General features: G+C 45.0%; 1 protein-coding gene across 5 annotated transcripts in view; it reads right to left on the bottom strand.

Annotated features, from left to right (window-relative positions):
* ILF3 (interleukin enhancer binding factor 3) overlaps positions 1-20,552 on the bottom strand; it is a 31,435-nt gene extending 10,883 nt beyond the window's left edge. For all 5 annotated transcript variants that reach the window (XM_037505782.2, XM_037505784.2, XM_037505783.2 and 2 more), the window contains exons 1-7: positions 20,394-20,552; positions 7,386-7,481; positions 5,954-6,183; positions 5,109-5,286; positions 1,954-2,101; positions 538-629; positions 50-145 (exon numbers count right to left, since the gene is read on the bottom strand). In XM_037505782.2, the coding sequence (XP_037361679.1) occupies positions 50-145; positions 538-629; positions 1,954-2,101; positions 5,109-5,286; positions 5,954-6,183; positions 7,386-7,388 (747 nt within the window). In that variant the 5' untranslated portion in view covers positions 7,389-7,481; positions 20,394-20,552. The remainder of the gene's footprint in view (positions 1-49; positions 146-537; positions 630-1,953; positions 2,102-5,108; positions 5,287-5,953; positions 6,184-7,385; positions 7,482-20,393) is intronic.
* Between the last annotated feature and the right edge of the window lie 2,381 nt (positions 20,553-22,933).

Genomic DNA, 22,933 nt, shown 5'->3' with positions numbered 1-22,933 from the left:
GAGGAAGTACACATGATCCCCTGGTGGTCACAGCTACACGGTGTCTTACCCATCCTCTGAGGGGTCCCCAGGTGGGCACACGGGTACACAGGTCCCTTAGAACCCGGATGACAATGACACATGACTTCAGCCCATTGGCTCTGGCCTAGAGGAACAAAGGACAGGCTCTTTACACCAAGGCACCTTTTCGAATACAAAGCAAACATGACCAACACAAGTCTCACAGTGCTACTGTGTCAAGAGTTGATGGTGAACATTCACGACCATCAAATATGTGGTCAGCAGCAATTTCACCATGTGCATGAGAATAACGTTACTCTTGGCACAAAGCAGCAGCAGCCCACCTACTCAGTCACAAGTCTCCTTTGGGGGGGGGGGTCAAATTTGTTTATGCGTGCTCATTTAGCAACTGCAGACTGCAGGTGCTAAGTTTGGCACGGCAGCCTTCAATGTTACAGAAACTTTATGGTGTAAGTTAGCCAAGTTAAAACTTAGGAATTCTCTACCGAAAGACAAATAGAAGAACAAAATGCAAACCTGGAACCACTTGGCGTGACGGAGGGACGCCAAGGCAGCAAGGCATTTCTGCCTGTCCAGAACGTCCGGGGGGTCGTTGACTGATAGCGTTTCTATTCATGGATGGAATAAGAAGACAAGGCACAGTTTGACCAAGGGGTTTCTGTCAGGTGGAAAGGGGATGTGGCAGCTTCCTAAAGGGCAGCTGAGGCTCCCAGAATCTCAAGTCATCTCCACCCTTGACCAGGGAAGGAGAAGTTAAAGAGTATTTAACTCTGCCTGCAGAAGAAGTAGTAAAAATTGGAGGCCCCTCCAAAATACAAAAAAGTGGGCAGGCATTCTAATAGGGATCATTACATGGGGGAGGGGACAGATAGGCAGATCCCATCTTCTAAGGCTGTTACCTTACTTCCCCCACAAATCAGCTATGCTAAAAATTCCAATAGGAAAAAACAAAAACAAAAACAGATGGGGGGAGTGGAAATAAACTCCCTCTCAGCTTCCCACAACAGCCATCCCCTGAGGCATCTGCAGCAAATGGGACCACCTTCCGCCCACTAGGTGGGACTGCCCTAGCCCCAGCCCTTGACAGAGAGAGTCCTGTTGGTCAAAGGTCCAGCGTCCCTAAATTGATACACTAGAAGGGCTCTGGTAGTCTGAATCATGTACTGGAACCAAAGGTCATCAAAGACCAGCAACAGGGCCTAAATTTGAGCCAATGCTGCAGCAAAACCAGAGTGTGGGTTGTTTCTGCTATTTGTGTGTCAGTGACTTGGTCTATTACCTTGGTCTATTACCTTTCCTTTATAGTGTGAGATTTGTGATGAAAAAAATTCTCCATGGAAGAGAGGCATGAGGGGCCCTGGGTGAACTTTGATTTGTGAAAGCATTATTAGGGCCTAAGGTTCAAAGATTTGCTCCGATAATTGCACACTGTTTAAAACTTCATCCAAAACTGTGTATCAGAAACTTGTATATCATTCACTGCAGCTGATAAAATTGGACAGGGGTGAAGACGAAGAAGCCCTCATTCTGCTGCAACACAAGCTAGCTACACAATTCCAACTGGATGTTCATGCAGAAACCATCAGGTTATCATTAGTAATTTAAAAACCATGAAAGTATCAGGGACACACTTTTCCAAGAAAGGCCAGAGAATGGCTCAATAGATACATCAAGTATAATACTGATGAGAAAGTTTAAGGATTATGATATTATGGTGCAATTCTCTATGAAAAGTGCTACTCACTTTTAGTGCAACTGTTTTGTCAAGCTCCCAAGTATTGAAACTGAACGGGAGATGCAGTTTCAGAGTAAAGGTGGTCAAAGTTACACCGATAGGCTTTTATCATAGTAGTCTAAAACTGAATAGCACATTTGAGTAGTAAGAGATCACCAAGTTTCCAAAGGCCTGCTGGCCTTTCTCAGTCTCCCTACCTCCAGCTAATACTTTCTCCATTTCTTCTCTGACGACAGGGGATGTCAAGTGGATGGTCAAGGACAATGGAGGTTCTTTTGTGTTTTTTATCACAATTGCAGCATCATCTACAGATTGGAGGATTTCGTACTTGTCTTCTGTAACAGCCTAAAAAAAGGAAAATGCAACTTTCAAAGACTTTCTCCTCAAGGCCTTCAACAATTCTTTAATTTAACTGTTAGTTATTGTGGCAGACAGGTCAATTCTTAGGGTGTCATGTGGCCCTCCATCTAGACCCAGCAGGGCCTCCTTCCTGCTGGCCAGGACTTCTAGGTACTCCAGAAAGGTGACTGACTACATACAGAAGTAATTCCCACAGGGAGCTTTATAATGTAGGAGTTAAAGATGTGGGAGGAGACAAGGTACAAATGCTTATGCTGTCACCTGACAATCACCTTGGGCAACTAGTTCATTCTGTTTTCAAATTTGTGAAATGGACTTCATGACATGACTCACACAAGGCACGAGGGGGCTCAAAAGTGGACAATGCATAGAAAACACAACGCCCAGCACGGACTGGGCATCCCACCACCACTATGTCCACACTGGATGAGCAGCCATCAGAGTATGGAATGAGAAGTACATGATGAAATGGGGTGGTATCATCTGATGCAGATTAAAGTATATACTTGCTGCAAATGGAGGTTGTCTCTTAGGATATTCACAACAGCTTCCTTCTTTATACCAAACCAGTTTATATGCCCTAATGAAGAAAACTCAAGCTTTTATGACTTTTGTTATTGAAAATAAAGCAAATATCACTTTGGGGGGAGGATAAATGCACTTTGAAAAATTTAAATTAGGGTTTATGTGCCTCAAACCAGAGACACTATGGGCTAGATCTCTCTCATCTGTGGGGCTGCCCTGCAAATTATATTAAGATTATCAACATCTCCAGCCTAGCACCCCACTTCCCATGCCGTGGCAAGCAAACTGTCCCCAGACTCTGCCAAATGTCTAGTAGGGGGCAAAATCATGCCAGTGATAAAACACCAAACTAGGGGCCTTCCCGGTGGTACAGCGGGTTGAGAGCCGCACTGCGAAGCTACTGCAGCCTCTGCAGTGCGGGTTCCATTCCCGGCCGACCAGGGAGCAGCCCACATGGCACGGCAGACCTCTCCTGCCTCGCCTGCTGCTCCCCTCAGCAGTGTCTTCCATCTGTCTGCCTGTTCTGCTCCCTGCTCTGTCTCTGGTGAATTCTCTCACTCTCCGCGCCTCTGACACTACCTCAATTCTTGTATAAATAAATAAATCTTTTTTTTTTTTTAAAATAGAGGCATGTTTTATTTATTTATTTGTTTGTTTGTTTATACATGCACTGGGTACAGTCAGAAGCGCGGGAGGGTCAGAGAATTCACCAGAGCCAGAGCGGGGAGCAGAGCAGGCAGAAGGACTGAAGTACACTGCTGAGGGGAGCAGCGGGCAGCAGGAGAGGTCTGCGCGCCATGTGGGACCCTCCTCCGGTGGCCGGGGAGCAGCCAGGGATCGAACCAGCACGGCAGAGGCCGCGGGCAGCTTCGCAACCCAGCGCTCAACCGCTGCGCCACCAGGGAAGCCCTAAATAAATAAATCTTAAAAAAAAAAAAAAAAAAAAAATTCTTTGGAAAAAAAAAAAACAAACAAAAAGGGGGCCTCCCTGGTGGTGTAAGGGGTTAAGCACCACACTATGAAGCAATCCCAAGCTGGCCAGGGAGCAACCCACATGGCGCAGCAGACCTCTCCTGACTCACCCGCTCACTCCCCTCAGCGGTGTGCTTTGGTCAGTCTGCCTGTTCTGTTCCCGCTCTGTCTCTAGTGAATCCTCCTTACCTCCCACGTCTCTGGCCTGTACCTCAGCTCTTGTATGCATAAATAAATATATCTTAAAAAAAAAAAAAACCTAAATTGATGAAATACACTTTATTTATATCTTTCTTTAAAAAGTGACTTTGGGGCCTCCCTGGTGGCACAGGGGTTAAAGTCTCAGCGCTGTCACGTTATCACCAGCCACTGCGGCATTAGTTTGATCCCCAGCCAGGGAGATGACCCACATGGCACAGCTGACGTCTCCTGTCTCGCCCATCTTGCCCACTGCTCCCCTCAGCAGTGTATTTCAGTAGATCCGCCTGTTCTGCTCCCCACTTTATCTCTGGTGAATCCTCTTACCCCCCACACCTCTGGCCTACACCACAGTTCTTGTATGCATAAGTCAATAAAAATGAGTCTTTAAAAAAAAAAAAAGACTGTAAAAGTTATTCCCTTCCTAAGTATTTATACAAACTTAGTTTTCTTTAATTATAGTTTTTATGATGAGAATAACATTGACTTAAAAATTACTTATCCCTAAAAAAGGAAAGTTTAGGGATTCACCGTAACTAGATCTCCAGCAGTACCTACTCACAGCATTAGCTCCACAATTTCAATTCTGATCTCTGACCAGAATCCCAAATTATCAGTCATATGTAACATGATGCTCTCTAAAATGAGATTTTTTTCTTGGTTGTTTTTACTTTCTTCTTGTGCTACATCCAGGGTGAATCTGGCTGAGGAGATGGGATGTGACCATGACATCCAGAGGGCCAGCAGTCCCAGAGGTCCCCAATCAGGTGTGGTAGGTCAATGACTCTGTTCCCTGAACTTCAGTTGTATCTTCCAAAATATTTCAATGCTCAAGTCCTACCTTAGAGGGTCCTTATGAGGATGAAGTTAAACATGTAAAGAGCATGTCTGGCTTAGGTTGTGGCATAATGAATGCTTAACAAATGTCAGGCTGTTATTCAGGCAATACTTTTGTAATAAGACAAATAAATTGGGTTTTTTAAAGTTTCTGTTTACACCGAGATCTGCACCACACAGGGAAAGATAATAATTGTACTATATTCATCTATCCTCCCACCCACCCATCAAGTTGAAAGTAAACATAAAGTTCAGGCCCAGAGCAGTCCTCACATGATGCAGTCTGGCATACAGTGGGCACTGGGTCCTTGCTGCATGCCACTGCAGCAAGCCGACTGTTATCCACAGAATCTCAATGGCACCCTGCCTGTTACCTTACAAGATATGAGTACAACACATGTAAGGGGACCACTGCTTCCTTGACAACCACCCTCCCCTGACCAGCGGGAGTAAAACTCACAGTAAGCTGGATGGCCAGGTTGTCAGCCACCTTGTCCAGGAGGGCGGTTGTAGGCTTCTCTTTACATAGCAGCACCAGCTCCAGATCTAGGTCCCCCTTGAGTAGCAGGCCCTTCGCCACAAGGCCTACACGCATTACGCCTCGAAGGGTCCTGGTCATGTGCTCTGTCTTCTGCTCCCTGCAGGACAGTCCAAATAATAGTCAGTGAGGGACCCAGAACCCAGAGGCCCCCCAAAAGGGCAGAGCTTCTCAAAAAAGGAGATACTCCTAAATCTTGCAAGCTGAACATAAAGATGAGGTATATAGCAAGGGAGAGGGAGGAAGAGGGGTCAAAATGGGAGGGAAGAGCACAAGGGACTATGGTGATGGTTCATGGGTGCTAGGGTGATGGGAAAAATATGGGGACTACACCCAAGGGGAGAAACCAATTACTAGACAAAAATGAACAATGACTCAAGAAAACAGATAAATATGGCCTCCCAGGTGGCGCAGGTGGTTGAGTGCAGCGCTGTGAAGCTGTCCGCAGCCTCTGCAGCACAGGTTTGATTCCCAGCCAGCCAGAGAGATTCCCACATGGCATGGCAGACCTCGCCTGTCCCGCCCTCCACTCCCCTCAGCAGTGTATTTCAGTCAGTCTGCCTGTTCTGTCCCCACTGTCTCTGGTGAATCTTCTCACCCTCCCGCACATCTGGCCTATACCCTGGTTCTTGTATGCATAAATAAATAAATCCTTAGGGAAAAAAAACACAACAGAGAAATAAATGCGGGGGGGGCGGCGGGGAGATGCTTCCCCCTACACTGGCTTATTCCCCTCGAAAAGATATCCCACCAAACCTCAAGCATACCCAGCTCCTTCTTTGGTTTCATCCTCCGGGGGCATATCCAGGCTCTCAGACTCAGCATGCTCACCACTGCCTTTTTCCTGCTCATCTATCCAGTCAGACACAGCTTTGAGAGCTCGTTCCGTGTGGGACACCATGTTCTGAACTGCCTCCAGTTCCTCTTGGGTCGGATAAACAGAAGAATGCTTTGCCATCACATGGCGATCATCATTCACAAAAATTCGCATTGGACGCTAAAAATGTGAAAATTTGGTTAAAAACAACAGATATGTGCAATCTGCCACATATCCTTTAAGCTGCACACATCATTAATAAACTACATTATTGGGCCTCCCCGGTGGCGCAGCGGTTGAGCGCTGGGTTGCGAAGCTGCCCGCGGCCTCTGCGGTGCCGGTTCGATCCCCGGCTGCTCCCCGGCCACCAGAGGAGGGTCCCACATGGCGCGCAGACCTCTCCTGCCGCCCGCTGCTCCCCTCAGCAGTGTACTTCGGTCCTTCTGCCTGCTCTGCTCCCCGCTCTGGCTCTGGTGAATTCTCTCACCCTCCCGCGCTTCTGACTGTACCCAGTGCATGTATAAACAAAACAAACAAACAAATAAATAAATAAATAAAACATGCCTCTATTAAAAAAAAAAAAATTAAAAAAAAAAACAATTAAAAAAAAATAAAATAAACTACATTATTCATGTGAAAATAAGACTATATGAACTGAAGGTCTGCAGAACAGAAAAAATCAAATCTGAGTCATTCTTTCTCTAGGCAGTAAGAGCACTCACTTTATACTTCAGAATATTTTAGTTTTATAACTTTATGCTTCAAATATACTTTCTTTGAATTGTTAGACCATGCATTATTTCGTAACTCAACAAATCTAATGAAAAGTGATTATACAGCAGTCCCTCCTTATCGCACTTTCAGTTACCCATATTCCACTGTGGCTCATAAATTTCAAACGGACAAATACAGGAATAAACAATTCATATGTTATAAATTGTGTGCCTTTCTGAGTAGTGTGAGGAAATAAAACAATTATAATGGTAGACTATGATACAAATCATGTGAATGTGGTCTCTCAGAATCTGTCTCAACTATCTTTTTGTACTGAATGCTCCTCCTTGTGGTGATGTCATGATGACACAGTGCCTACGATGTGAGGTGAGGCAGACATTGTGATGGAATTATTAGTTACACTGTTAATCTTGTACTGTGCCTAACTTCGGCTTTAAACTTTATCATAGGTATGATGAGTAAGAAAAAAAAATTATCTGGAGTTCAGACTGTTCATGGGTTTGGACATCCACTGGGGTCCCGGAATACCTCCCTGTGTGAGTAAGAGGGGACTACTGCAGAATCAAATGCTTTGGGGGAAATAGTACAAACATCTTTGTATATGAATGAAGAACTGTGTCTATGATTAAAAAAAAATTGTTTCTTACCATTTTTACTTCTTTTTCTGTAGTGTCTGGAAATCAATTTTTTTGCTTATCTTTTCAAACTGTGACAGATTTCCTTGGTGTTATCAATACTTCTATCTATAAGATCAGAAAATCTTTTTAGTTTCAAATATTTCATAGATGGATGAATTTTAGCAGCCACACACTCAGCAGGATGAAAGACAGCAGTGGTCTCATGGAGGAGTCCTGTTAACACAGCAGACACATCTTTATTTCCAAAGAACCATGATCATGCCAAGTTATCACCATCATGTCAAGGTACAAACAGCTAACTAAAAAATCCCTAAAATCAAAACAGCTGGTTTCTAGAAGCCAGGTCTGACTTCAGGTTCCAATGATTTTTGCTTTCTTTTCTATCCTCTTTTGTTGTTTCTTATATAAAACATGCCAATTTTTATATAAGTAAAACATAAGAGTATCAACAAGTCTCATAAATTGGCTAACAGTAGAAATACTTAGCAAAATCTTGGTGCTTGGAGAAGGAAAAATGGGGGAAAGCGCTCTCGTCTCTGAGGCTAAGAAAGATGGGAAAGAAAGCAAGGAATGGAGGGCTCCAAAAGCATCTGTTGACTAGAGAGGCAAGCTCCATCTAGGGTTACTGGAAACAGCAGCTGTGATCACACAACTCTGGAGAGTTGAGGCTGGACTGTTCAAGTCTTCAGGACAAACTCTGCTTTAAAACTCTAAGTAACATACAAACTACAATGTACTCAATTCCCACTCTGCACACAGAAATCTTCCAAACTAGTAAACAACAACAAATATTCCATGCAGGGGGCCTCCCTAGGGGCACAGGGGTTAAAGACAGTGTTATCAACATATTGCCAGCCACTGCAGCATGAGTTCGAACCCTGGCTGGCCAGGGAGCTGCCCTCATGGCGCAACAGACCTCTCCTGTCTCACCCCCTGCTCCCCTCAGCAGTGCATTTCAATCAGTCTGCCTGTTCTGCTCCCCACTCTGTCTCTGGTGAATCTCCAACCCCCTGCACCCCGGCTTACACCCTAGTTCTTGGTATGCATAAATTTAATCTAAAAAAAAAAACCTAACTTCATCCACACAACAGAGAATAGAGGAATCCACCCATTTCACCTAACCACACAAGAGCTACACTTCAATCTAAGTAGATTAATTGCTGGAATAGTGGCAGGCAATGGTCCTACAAATCCAGGCAAGGGGACAGGTGTGGTCGAAGGCTATTTGTAGGAAGAAATGAAGGACCAGTCCCTCAGCTCAGGTACTCACTATACAGGCCAACTCAGTGAGCCACTCAGTGCTGTAACCAGGTGGGTGCCCTACAGACCTGAGCCTGAAACCCTGCCTGTTCAGTCCACCCACTGGCCAAAAGTTTCTTTGGCACTTTCTTCTATACCTACAAATGGGGAATATCTGAAAAGGGAGGGTGAGGGGAGGACACAGAAAATTAAAGTTAACCTATAAGAAGCATGAAGCACAAATTCCATAGACTCTTAAAAATTGCACCAATCTCTACCACCAACAGACAGATCTTTATCAAGCAGGCTGGGAGGCCTGTGATGAGTGACCGCATACAAATGTGCACCCAGTGTTAAAGAATGATCACACATTCAGCTAAGAATGAATATTCCTGTGATGCCATTGTGGTTGTGCTGGAAAAGAATATCTTTACATGTTAGCTATGTAGTTAATAGCTGAAAGTCCTGAACTGTTACTTACTGTGAAATACTTCACTGAGGTGGAGAAGGGGAGAAGGATGATGAGACTGCAAAATGTTGGTAACTGTTAAAGCTGGGGGAAGGCTACATTGGAATTTGTACATGTTTGAACAGCTACATAGTTTTTTAAGAAAATACACAGTAGGGTCTCCCTGGTGGGGCAAGGGGTTAAGCACAGCACTGTGAAGCTATCCCCAGCCTCTGCAGCACAAGTTCGATCCCTGGCTAGACAGGGAGCTACCCACATGGTGAAGCAGACCTCTCCTGTCTCAACCATTGCTCCCCTCAGCAGTGCATTTCAGTCAGTCTGCCTGTTCTGTTCCCCACTGTCTCTGATGAATCTTCTCACCGCCACCCTCCCCCACCCCCCTCTGGCCTGTAACCCAATTCTTATATGCATAAATAAATAAAGAGAAAATGCACAGTAAATGTAAGCACTCTCACAAAAGCGCAGCCATGGCAGGTCATCTAAAAATTAAACCCTGGGCCTTCCTGGTGGCCTAGGGGTTATGTCTCAGTGCTTCCACCAAGTTGGCCCACTACGATGGCCTGAGTTTGATGTCTGGTCAGGGAGCAAACCCACATATGGCATAGCAGACCTCTCCTGTTTCACCCAAGCTCCCCTTAGCAGTGTATTTCAGTAGATCTGCCCACTGTTTCTAGTGAATCCTCTCACGCCCACCTCCAGCTCTGGCCTTCACCCCAATTCTTCTATGCAAAAATATATCTTTAAAAATAAGTAAATAAATATTAAACCAATGCTCAGAAAACCAACCCTAAATTAACAAGATGCTGGCCTTCAGAAATCTACTGGTCCTTGACACATCTAAGCTGGAACCTCATCCACTTGATAGCAAAGGCTGATGTGTAAAACCACACTTATTTATTCAAGAGTACTCAGCATGCACCCCCTTCATGGCAGGCCCTGGGCTGGACGTTGGGACAGTAAGGGATACAGCAGACAAGTTCCATTCCCTTTTACACACCTTAAAAGGAGAAACTCCTTTCCTACAAGTCTAACTTGTGTCAGCAGCCAGTGCTTCACTGTACACTTACTACCTCCTTGTCTTAACATTCTTCCTCTACCACAAATACTAAATATGGAGACTTTAAGACAACAAAGAGCTTAAACCAAGGATCCAGGTGGCTAAAATCTTTTCATTAAAGGTTTTGTATAACTGGTATTGTATAAAGACTGACACAAGACCTATACTAGGGGAGTATGGTCACACTAGAGTGTCAGAAAGTCAGGAAGCACCAAGAGATCAATGTAGGCACATAGAAGCGCAGACTAGAGGGCTCCTACAGGCTACATATGGAGTATTAAAAAACAGAAATGCCTTCACCTACCTGGAATGCCAGAACAGGTTAAAACTAACCAGTGGTGGGAAAAAAATTCAGAGCAGGGATTGCCTCTGAGAGATAATGCAGGGGACATCTGGGTCCAAGGGAGCTTTCTAGGATATCACAGTCTCCATCTTTGTAGGGGTTTTGGTATATGCAGTGATCAAAACTCACTAAATGGGATACTTTAGATCTGTGCATAACTTCCAAAGAAAAAAAGAACTATAAATAAATACTGAACTCCAGTTATATTGAGGGGGAAGACTGCTACTTACTTTGAAATCTATCATAAAAATAAAATGAACCAAAGGAAAAATAGAACACATGGAGGGCAGCACGTGTGACAACCAAGTATGGTCTAGTAATAATGGCAGAACCAGGTTTCCCTAGTGGCATAAGGGGTTAAGTCGCAGCACTATGAAGCTATCCACAGCAATTGCAGCATCACATAAGTTCCATCCCTGGCCAGCCAGGGAGCTGATCCACATGGCGCAGCAAACCTCTCCTGTCTCGCCCGCTGCTCCCCTCAGCAGTGTATTTCATTAGATCTGCCTGTTCTGTTTCCCACTCTATCTCTGGTGAATCCTCTCACCCCTCCCCCCTGCACCTCTGACCTGTACCCCAGCTCTTTCAGGCATAAATAAATAAATCTTTAAAAAAAAAATGGCAGAACCTAGGGTGTATATGCAGGCATGACACTGTCACCTTTTGCACATTTGAAAATGTAGTAAGATGTTAAATACATCAGTAGAATTGGTTGAGTATTATAAATTTGTAAGTGCATAAAAATGTATATAAATGCATAAGTTCGTATGATGCTTAAAGGGAAAAAAAATAAACGCTTTTGCCATTACTGAAGACATCTCTATGCCAACTCCATTCTCTGATAAGTGCTGAAGACTCAACTGAAGTTCATCCACAGTGGATGCAGAGCACCTCTACCAAATACACCAATCTGAAAAAGAGACTAGGAGCAGAAGACTTCCCTTCCACCAGGGGAACAAAATATTTTATTGTGTCAAAATGTGAGTGCACCAAAAGTGCTTCAAAGACAATGAAACACTCCGAAATAGAGCTGTCTTCATTCAGCGAGTGTCCTGCATTTCTATGTGCTGCCTTCACAGTTAAAACTTGGAAGGTGGGAGTGTCTTACTCTAGACACTGCCTCACAAGATCTTCCTTCACTGCTGAGAGTCCCAAGAAGGGACTCCTGCAGGGACTCCCTGGGCTGTGACTATCTTTGATCACCACATTCCTTCATCTGCACTCCATTCCTTCCCAGGCCCTCCTCCCTTAGTCTAGGACTTGGTAGCAACACTACTTGATTCAGGTGGGCAAAGAGAGGAGGAGTACTAGTTATCTGAACCAAAGTAAAGTTCCAAAAATTGGAGTCAATGCTCCTTTGCAGGGTAACAAAACCAGACTACCTTATCTTTATATAAGCCCAGATCTGTAATCCATGTCAGCTGCTCTGGTCCTGAATGCCAGGGAATCCATCTCATTGGCAGACTTTGAGGTGAACCGAAGCTTTTCAAGATTTTCAGCAAAGAACAAATTTTCAGCAGGATTTTACTGACAAGAAGTTCAGAAAACCCACCCAGATGCAACACTCCACTGCCCCTACCAAACCAACTTTAAACAAAAGGAGCAAAAGGATGCACACAAAGCTGGCCCTGCAGCCATGTTTATTATTCAAACCTGAACACAGGCAAAGCCTGGCTTTCACCAGCCCAGTCTCTAAGCCAAGGGGCCTCCCTGGTGGCGCAAGGGGTTAAGCACCACACTATGAAGCAATACACAGCCTCTGAAGCACGAGTTCGATCCCTGGCCAGCCAGGGAGAAACCCACATGGCGAGGCAGACCTCTCCTGTCTCACCTGTGCTCCCCTCAGCAGTGTGTTTCATTCAGTCAGTCTGCCTGTTCTGTTCCCCGCTCTGTTTCTGGTGAATCCTCTCACCCTCCACCATCTCGGGTCTGTACCCCAGCTCTTGTATGCAGAAATAAATAAATCTTTAAAAAACAAAAAATAAGAAAGAAAAAAAAAAGGAAGCCAAGGAAGACGTGAGTATCAGGATTTTATTTTTAAAAGATTTTTATCTATTTATGCATACAAGAACTAGGGTGTAGGCCAGGGTGAGAGGATCCACCAGAGACAGAGTGGGGAACAGAACAGGCAGATCTACTGAAATACACTGCTGAGGGGAGCAGCAGGAGAGAAAGGAGAGGTCTGCTGCACCATGTGGGTCAGTTTCCTGGCAGGGGATTGAATTCACCAGGGAGGCCCAGTATCAGGATTTTAAACATGACCTCTGTGTGGTCTGGGATGTTCTAACACACAGGAATCAGGTTACTTTTGTATGGTCTCCAAACCAGTCCACTAATATCATGAAGAATGACAGAAGTTTAAGCCACAAAACATTATGCTTGAGTTGCAATAACCATCTTTCTGACCCCTCAATAATTAGAACATGATGGTCAAAGCAATTGCTATCAGAAAAGAAACATACCCCAGTTTGGCACATGTGGCTGAACAAATGTTTACAGAATGAACAGGTGTAGTGGCAACACCTGACAGGTCATGGCTTCACCTATCTTCTGGGGTGAATCCTCCATCCAGGGTGTTTCACAAAAACAAAGCAGGAGGAATTATCCTGAAGGGAATGAGCCTTTAAAAAGGACTCATCCCTCGGGCCTTCCCTGGTGGTGCAGTGGTTGAGCGTTGGGTTGCGAAGCTGCCTGCAGCCTCTGCAGCGCAGGTTTGATTCCCGGCCACGGGCGAGGGTCCCACATGGCGCGCAGGCCTCTCCTGCCGCCCGCTGCTCCCCTCAGCAGTGTACTTCCATCCGTCTGCCTGTTCTGTTCCCCGCTCTGGCTCTGGTGAATTCTCTCACCCTCCCATGCTTCTGACTGTACCCAGTGCTTGTATGAATAAATAAATGAATCTTAAAAAAAAAAAAAAAAAAAAAAAAAAAAAGGACTCACCCCAGGGCCTCCCTGGTGGCACAGGGGTTAAGTCTCAGTGCTATCAATCACCAAGAAGGCCAGAGAGTTAACCCACATGGCACAGCAGACCTCTCCTGTCTCATCCGCTGCTCCCCTCAGCAGTGTATTTCAGTAGATCTGCCTGTTCTGTTCCTCACTCTGTCTCTGGTGAATCCTCTCATCACCCCCCACCTCTGGCCTACATACCAGCTCTTGTATGCATAAATAAGCAAAATAAATCTTTTTAAAAAATTTAAAAAGACAAAAAGGACTCACCCCAATGCCTATTTTCCTGACCTCTAGAGCTAAACTTTCTTGGAGGATAAAGTGAAATGATACAAAATGCAATTCTTCAGCTACTTCTCTAACTTTCAGATTCACCCAACTAAAGACACCAGGGAAATAATTTTGACAGAGCAACCACACAGAAGATGCAAATCTAAAATCAACTTATTTTAATATATTTAAAAATATTAATATTTTAATCCAACAAAATTCTAAGATCCGGCGCTCTGGTTCCCAGCACTATCTGCAATGAATATTTTTTCTGGTTCATTCTGAGGTGCCAAGTCAGCAAGATCTTCACAAATATTTTCAATTAAAAGGACTGTCTTTAGGGCCTCCCTGGTGGCACAAGGGGTTAAAACGCTATGAAGCCATTCACAGCCACTGCAGCATGAGTTCAATCCCCCACCAGGGAGCAACCCACATGGAGCAGCAGACCCCTCCTGCCTCGCCCACTGCTCCCCTCAGCAGTGTATTTCAGTCAATCTGCCTGTTCTGTTCCCCACTGTCTCTGGCGAATCCTCCCACCCCTCACACCTTCTGGCCTGTACCCCAGTTCTTGTATGCTTAAATAAATAAATCTTTAAAAAAATAAATAAAAGGACAGTCCTTAAAACTTATTTCCTTAGGTATCTTCAGTGTTACAATGTTTTTTTCCTTTCACAAACCTTGTGAAAAAAATGCCTTTGGTATATAAGAAATAAAAAGCTGGAACTACAATTTGTTTCCCAAATTGTTTCTGGCACCCAAGAAACTCCCAGGACTCCAAGGCCCTTTGGTATTAAGAAGTGCCCATGGGCCTTGGAGTCAGAAGTTCCATGTTTACACCCACCTGGGCTCTCCAACCAGGCAGCTAAGGAGCCTTCAGCAAAATGCTTACCTTTTCAAAGCTGTGTCAAAAATGAAGAGGAGGGCCTCCCAGGTGGCGCAGCGGTTGAGCGCTGGGTTGCGAAGCTGCCTGCAGCCTCTGCAGCGCCGGTTCGATCCCCGGCTGCTCCCCGGCCACCAGAGGAGGGTCCCACATGGCACGCAGACCTCTCCTGCCGCCCGCTGCTCCCCTCAGCAGTGTACTTCGGTCCTTCTGCCTTTTCTCACTGCTCTGGCTCTGGTGAATTCTCTCACCCTCCCGCGCTTCTGACTGTACCCAGTGCTTGCATAAATAAATAAATAATGAACAAACAAATAAATCTTAAAAAAAAAAAAAAAAAAATGAAGAGGAGGGCAGAGGGCAAGATGTCACCAGCCACTGCAGCCTGAGTTCCATCCCTGGCCAGGGAGTTAACCCACATGAGGCGCAACAGACCTCTCCCCTCTCTCCCACTGCTCCCCTCAGCAGTGTATTTCAGTAGATCTGCCTGTTCTACTCCCCACTCTGTCTCTGGTGAATCCTCTCACCCTGCGCACCTCTGGCCTACACCCCAATTCTTCTACGCATAAATAAATAAAAAAAACTTTAAAAAATTTTTTTAAATGAAGAGAAAAACACTACTTTGTCTAAGAGTTGTCAGTAGCAAGGATTAAAGGCGACTGTGAGAAAATGCTTTATTGATTGTAATTACAAACATACTATATTAAAGAAGTAATTTCAGGGCTTCCCCGTGGCTCAAGGGGTTAAGACGCAACCTATGAAGCTATCCTATGAAGCTATCTGCAGCCACTGCAGCACAACTTTGATCCCCAGTCAGGGAGCTACCCACATGGCACATCAGACCTCTCCTGACTTACCACTGCTCCCCTCAGCAGTGTACTTCAGTCAATCTGCCTGTTCTGTTCCCCACTCTGTCTCTGGTGAATCCTTTCATCCTCCACACCTCTGGCCTGTACCCCAGTTCTTGTGTGCATAAATAAATAAATCTTAAAAAAAAAAAAAAAAAAAGCAATTTCAACTATAGTTGGATGAAGCAATAGAAATGTTTTAAAATATGCCTATGTGGGCCTCCCTGGTGGTGCAAGGAATTAAGCACCACACTATGAAAAATCCGCAGCCTCTGCAGCACTAGTTCAATCCCCAGCCAGGGAGAAACCCACATGGTGAGGCAGACCTCTCCTGTCTCACCTGCTGCTCCCCTCAGCAGTGTATTTCAGTCAGTCTGCCTGTTGTTTCCCACTGTCTCTGCTGAGTCCTCTTACCTCCCGCATCTCTGGCCTGTACCCCAGCTCTTGTATGCATAAATAAATAAATCTTAAAAAAAAAAAAAAAACTGCCTATGAGAACACACAGCACAGCAAAAAGCTTAATATGAACTACAAGTGGGAACTACCAAACTCTGTCCAACATTCTCTTCAGGCAGCAAAGAAGAAAGAAGCGCTTAGGAAGTGCTCCATACCTGGAGGCAGACAGAGGAAACCCTTCTAATGGGGAAGTCTGGACTTTTCTTTTTTTACTTGGTATGAAATTTAATGTACTTAAATTGACTTTAATTGACCAAAACTCCCCACACACACAAATTAAGAAAATAGACTGCCTCTCAAAGGAGGTTAAATATTAACAATGTGAATCACTTTAGTGGGCATGGGTACCTTTTCAAATGAAACTTTTTATTGAGGTATTAGTAGCTTCATATGCAGTATAAAAAATGGTGGCGAAAGACAAAGTGCACCTTTACCCAGTTGTCCTCAATAGTTACATCTTACAAACTACAATTCAACATCATAACCATAATACTGATGTTGATACAGTCAGATATAGCTGCTACCTTTACAAGGATCCCTCCTGTTACCCTTGCACCGACACAGTCATCTTCCAATGGCCTCCATGTCTAACTTACACTTATGGCATCCCAAGAATATGATATAAAACTAAGTTATAGAGTATGTAACCTTTCAAGATTGGTTTATTTCATGCAGCACAACTGCCTCGATTCATATTAATAGCTCATTTTTTCTCATTGCTTAGTAGTATTCCATGGAATGGCTATACCACAGTTTAACCATCCATCCATCTGAAAACATCTAGATTATTTACAATTGTTATTATAAATAAAGCTATTATTAACATTTGTGTACAGGCATTTAGAGAAAATATGCAAGAGTGAAATTATGGTTGCTACCTGTTTACTTTTGTAAGAAATTGCCACGGTTTTTCCGGAGCTGAAGCCTTAGATTTTAAATAACAAACTCAAGTCAAAGTCACCAAAATTAACTCAATTCACCTTCTCTCCATTCCTGTCAGTTCACACATCCGCTGTACAAAGCTGTGGTCATTGGTGAGCTCTGGCAGGAAAGCCCACAGACCTCCCTGTTTACTGGGCTGCTATTATCCTCCTGCAGGATTCTGCACAGGTCATCCACAGGACAAATATTTATTAAGTGCCACTATGAGCCACAGGGCCGAGTTGGTTATTTCCATATTGTTGGCATTTAAACTAGCTTTCTGAATTATGAATACACACCAAGGATTATTAACCTACAAAAATTCTAAATGTGCCACAAAGAAGCAAACCTAACTTGTAACATTTCATTCTTTAAACACACACAGAGATTAAAAAAAAAAAAAAAAAAAAAAAAAAAAGTAGTTCCAAAGCAAGCAACAGAAAAGCAAGAGGTCTGAGTTTATTTTAGTAGGAGCTTACTCTTGAGCTTGAACAATTCTAATGAAAACAATTACACTGCCTGTTTGGATGTTGAGGAAAATTATCAACAGACTCTCTTCTCATTGATCACCTAAGTTTATAAAAATAACCATCAAGCAAATTTGCATTCTAATGAAAAGTTGCATATTCAACTTGATGACTAAATGATCCACAAAAAAAAAAAATTGCCACATGATTAGTAAAACTCATTTTGCTCTTGAAACTAGTGCTACATTTTCATTTTTTTTATTATATGGACAACTAATGGGGAGAGAAAAACCTTTAAATTTCAACTGCATATCACTTTCACAAAACACCTAAATATAGCACACATTAAAAGTCTGCCTGAATTTCTAATTGCTATTTATAATGGGATCACGTATAAAGTCCTGTCTTGGATAAATTTCACAACGATTTAGTGGAGTATAAATATCATTAAGAAACAAATTTTGAAAGTCAGTACATTGACAAGGTTCCCTAACAAGCATCTGCTTGCCCTGCTTTCATTATAATAACCCTGGTCTAGCACCACAAAAAGGTAGCACCAACTTACCACAAGTAACAGAGAGATAAGCTAGTTTGGAACAAAATTGTCAAATGCTGCATCAGGAAACTGAAGTTAGGCCCATACCTTCAGGGCCCAAACTCCCTTGACTAATTCTGTGTAGATTCCTGCCAAACCACAATCTTTAATTTCAAACCCTTTCACTAGAAACAAAAATAAAAAATTTCTCTCCCAGGACTTTGCTAAGATAAAAAGCATCTAACCTGTAATGCTTAGAAATTTTAATTCTGATGATGCTTCAGTCAAAGCAAAATTCAAATAAAATGTTACCATTTGGTGAGACATTCAAATGCTAGATGGTGACATGTACACACCTTTTAAAACTGCACAAGGTTAACCAACTTACTGACGAAGTGTAACAGAATGGCAGGTCCAAGGAGGTGTACACCCAAGTTTCTTGGGAAAAAGTAAACTCAGAAGGAAATGAGGAGGAGGGTGAGAGGGGTGGATAAGAGGGGGCTGGCTGGCCCAACCCCAAAGAAACTTATAAAGTCTTTTTCAGAAGTTGAGAAAACATTTCCAATCCCCACATCTTGATGAAACCTACAGACAAGATGCTGCCTGGGGCTTATCCAAAGGGAACAGACTTACAGACTATAGAAGGTTCTTTCTTTCCTCACTGACTCCACCTGTCTTTACCTGGAGTAATTAATTATGGGAGCAGGAAAATAAGCACTAGATATGTGACATCAAAACATTAGCAGTCTCTCTTGCCAATGTGGTATTTTAAAGGGAAAACTTTTAAGAATAATGAGTTAGCCTTAGGTTCCTCACTCCTAAGAAGACTGGCCTCCATAAAAACTTATTACAAGAAGCTAACAGAATTTTTGCCCATAGCCACCAGGCAAGCATAATTAGGAAATATAAAACAAAAACTGTAAACAATTGGACACTTCTCTACCCATAGAAAAAGAATGATTCCTAGGTTTGCCCACACTCCAGGAGGGTAAGGAGACTGTTAAATTAGTATACTGACTGGCAAGGTCAAGCCTGTCTGTAATTACCAGTTTCCAATCAACTCCAGACAATGCTAGGGCCTGAACAGACTTCATTCTCAAATCCCATGGACCATGAATCTACAAGGCCAAGAGACAGCTCAGGTGCAAAGACTCCTGGACTAGGAAGAGTAACACCTGCCAGAGTCCTGGGGCCTTTCTCCCTCTTTTCCAGCTGTGGATGAGTCTCTGGTCCCCACTTCCCTCACAGTTGAAACAGCAGCTATAGCTACATCCCACAGACCGTACACAAAGCTAGTGACAGCACTGTGAACAATTCCTGGAGACTCCCAACCACAAATAACTGAGGAAATGAACCTGAAAGTCTTAAACTGAAACCCTAATTTAGGGTGGCACCTCTCATTTTACGATGAACCCCCAAAATACTACCAGACTATGCATTTTAAACAGGACAGCATCCTAAGCAATAATTACATCACTGAAATACCTGAATCTAGACAAAAGAGATTTGTTATTGAAAGTGATGCCTCCCCCTCATTTACCATCATGCGGAATTCCAAACAAATTCCAATTTTGTAACTATTAAGACAGGTGGTTTATTCTCCCCAAGTTTAAACCCAATTGGAGGAAATGATGCTTATCATTGAACTCTCCAAATAATTCATCCAGAAGGAGAATTAACCCGAGAACCTCAAGAACCACCCCAAGAATCTCAGTCACTGAACCACTTGAGTAAAGTAGATAAGGGCTTGCAGCACTCATGTCTGCATGCCAATCTTGCAGATTACAGTGCATCCAAATACCGCACCAGATCACCGTTTTGGGGGAGAAAGCAAATTTTAGCAATCTGGAAAAAAATTCAACGTTAATCGAACACCCAGTATAAAAAAGGGTAACCTTAGCCCCTCGCCCAAGTTTAGATCCAGATCTGGGGAAGGACTGAATGACCTGAGATTTGGGAACCTCATGAAACCACAAAGGCCTCGTCTGCAAACCACGTGGGGGACAGGATTCCAAAGAAGGGGTCCGAATCTCCATGCCAAGTAAGGACAAAGGAGGCGACGATTCCCGCCACAGGAACCTGGGATTCTCCAAGAACCCGGGGTGGGACTGGGACAAAGAGGAGGAGGAGGGTCGCCCCCGCCGCTCGTCTGGATACTCCTGGCCCGAGGGGGGTGTGTGCTCCCGGCACGTGCGCGCATGCGCGCCGCAACAGACAAAGCGGGACCCGGGGGAAGGCGGCGGCCGGGGGGCCGGTGCGCGTGCACCCCCCCTCCCAGCGCGAGGCACCGCCGCCGGCCGAGGGGCCGCTGGGGGGGGGGGCAGATGCGCGCGCACCGGGTCCTCGCCGCCACCGCCGCCATTTTGTTTCCCTTGCACAATGGGGGAGAGTAACGGCCGAGCGCGGGAGCGAGGCTGGCGAGGGAAGAATGACCCAGGCACCAGGGCGAGGGGACATGGCAGAGGTGGGGAGCGCGGGGCGCCTTAGGCATTGTCACCGCGACATCTCAGATGGGCCCGCGCTGAGTGGGAGGACGGGCGGGGGGAGGGGCAAAGGCGGGAGCGGGCCGGACCGCGCCACATTGACGCTTACCTTGTTGGCGTCCCCTTCCCCAACTACAGCCACCGCCGCCGCCCTCCTGCCACAGCCCGCCGGGGTCGCCCCCCAAAAGCCACGCGGTGCGCACCGGGCTGCTGAGTCCAACTGCAATGGCGAGAAGAGGAGGAGGAGGAGCCGGGGCCGGGGGCGAGCGGGCGGGCGCGCGCCGGGGAGGTGCGGGGGCACGTGATCGGTCGGAGCCCCGCCCCCTCGCCGCCGCGTTGCCGCTCGACGCAGGCTCAAGCAGAGAGGGAGGGAGGGACGAATAGTGATAAGGAGGTGGGTTCTGGTCACGTGACAAAACCGTGCCGTTACGTGCTTATCACGTGGTGTCAGAACATTTCCCTCCCCTTTGAAGCCTGTGCTTAGTCATGTGACAGTGGCAAATTGACGGGCTACCTTGACCACGTGATAAGCACTGAGCTGCCTTCGCTTTGCTGTATTGGTAAACCTGAATCATGTGATCAGGTGGTCGCTCTTTTGTGTTCAATGGCGGTTTTTGAGCAACTTGGCACGTGATGCAAGGCGAAGGGAGGACCCTCCCTGTGACTGCGAGTTCACGCGCCTGCGCGGCCGCCATCTTACACCCGTTTCCGTGATACGTTTCCGTGAATACGTTAGCGGAAACGGGTCGGAGTGCCTGGCACGTGAGCTTCGTAGTGACAGTGTCGGAATCGGCGTCTGCCGCGGCCTTCCACTCTGCTCTCCCCCGCATCTCCTGCGGAAGGCAGAGTAGACCCGAGGCGCATGTGCGAAGAACTTCAAGGCAGAGCCCCCCGCTGCTCCCTCGGGACTGGCGCCGGTGAGCGTCTCTGTTCTTTGGTCTCGAAAACCTTCCCTGCTGCAGAGCCTGGTCCACCCCTGGATCAGGAGCCTCTGAAGGGCAGAGTGGAACTGGTCCGGATCTTCCAGCAACTCTTTCACAAATGAAGACACTGAAGCCCGGGAAAGAAAAAGACCGTGCTGGAGGACTCGTGTCCAGTTCGTGGAGAGCCGGAGCTACGCCCGGCCAACCATAGCTTCTGGTTCATAAAGTTACCGTGGACCGAACGCCTTCTCTTTACAAACCTGGGTCGCTGACTCTTCCTGGGCGCCTTGTGAAATTCCCGGGTGTTAAAAAATTTGCCTGGCGCTCCACTGTCGCCGTTGCTAGGAGAGTTGGTCGCGAGATTGGTTCGGACGCTACCGAGGTTTGGATCAAAAAGTTGTTCGAAAAGTTTTTGTCCTGACGAAGGTGAGAAGTCGCTAAACACTCACGGCCTAATAACGGATATTCCTTCCCAAAACTTAAGAATTATGCAATTTGTTACGGATGCAAGTTCAGTGTCTGCGGTAGGTTTGTGTCCCCAGTATGAGCAAAGACTGAGCTTGTTTCCTTATGTATAAATATACGGTCATCTTGAAGAACTCACTTGACACAATTCTTTGAGCAGAAATACACTAGCTATTGTGGCAAAGGTAAGGTAAAAATAGGAGTATAGAAATGGATGCATGCTGTATCTACTGTTTTTGTCTCTGATTTACACCTTAGGATTTTTAACAGGTGGTAAATTCACGTGATATAAAATGTCAAATGTGCAGAAGGATGGGAACAAAATCAATCTCCCCACACACACACCCTCCTTAGCAACCATTGTAGTTTCTTGTTTCTCCAGCGATCTTTTATACCCAGATAGACTTAATTATATTTTCATTGCTGTTTTTCACGTAAACATTGACGTATACACATTCATGTACATTTTTCACATTCTGCATCTTGTTTTTTTGTTTCCACTTGCATTTCTTAAAAAGCTTGAAATTGCATAAAGTTTTGTAAAATAGTGAGGCATACGTTTAGACAAAGTTTACTAAAGTAAGTTTAGATTGTTCAAGATCACTGACAGTCAAGGTGATAACTGGCTTTAATGCTAAAGTTAAAAACCGTCAATGTCTGACACATGAGGGAATGGTGAGTTCAGAGGGAGGGTGACTTGGCTAAGCTAACAGCGCTGCCAAGTGGCAGAACAAGGAAGGTTTCTTATTTTCTACTCCAGTTCCCCAGACCTTTCTTAGGAGTGCTGGAGGTTACATTTCTGAAGAGCTTTTGAGGATCATTCTACCAAGGTATCCCCAAACACAGTAAAGGGCATCTAGAATAGTGATTAATACCAAATTTTTTGGGTCTAACCCAGTTTCCATGTAGGAGTGGTGAGTAGTTTGGAGACTTTCAGTTTAAGGATTTGCTAGAGTAGCTGGCAAGGAGCAAGTGCTTGAGAAACAGTTGTAGTTGTGATTGTTACCCACTGGGCTGGTATCCATTAACCAGCCTGTTTTTTTAGTGAGACTATTCACTTAAACGGTTGAAGTGTGCAGGAAAGCAGAACTCCCTTAAAACTACAGCCCATCTGGGCCCACCCTGACTGATCCCACCTACCAGGAGCAGCTGGATAGTTTTTTGGCCCAACCTTCAAATAAGCTACATTCACTATACTCCTTGTTTGTGTTCTCTCCTTGGTCACCATATAAGATGGAAGACTCAAGATGCCATCTGCCAT

The sequence above is a fragment of the Talpa occidentalis genome, unplaced genomic scaffold, assembly GCF_014898055.3.
Source record: "Talpa occidentalis isolate TD23 unplaced genomic scaffold, MPIMG_talOcc4v2.1 talOcc4.12, whole genome shotgun sequence".
NCBI classification, from domain to species: Eukaryota; Metazoa; Chordata; class Mammalia; order Eulipotyphla; family Talpidae; genus Talpa; species Talpa occidentalis.
This window is presented reverse-complemented; position numbering and strand designations above follow the sequence as displayed.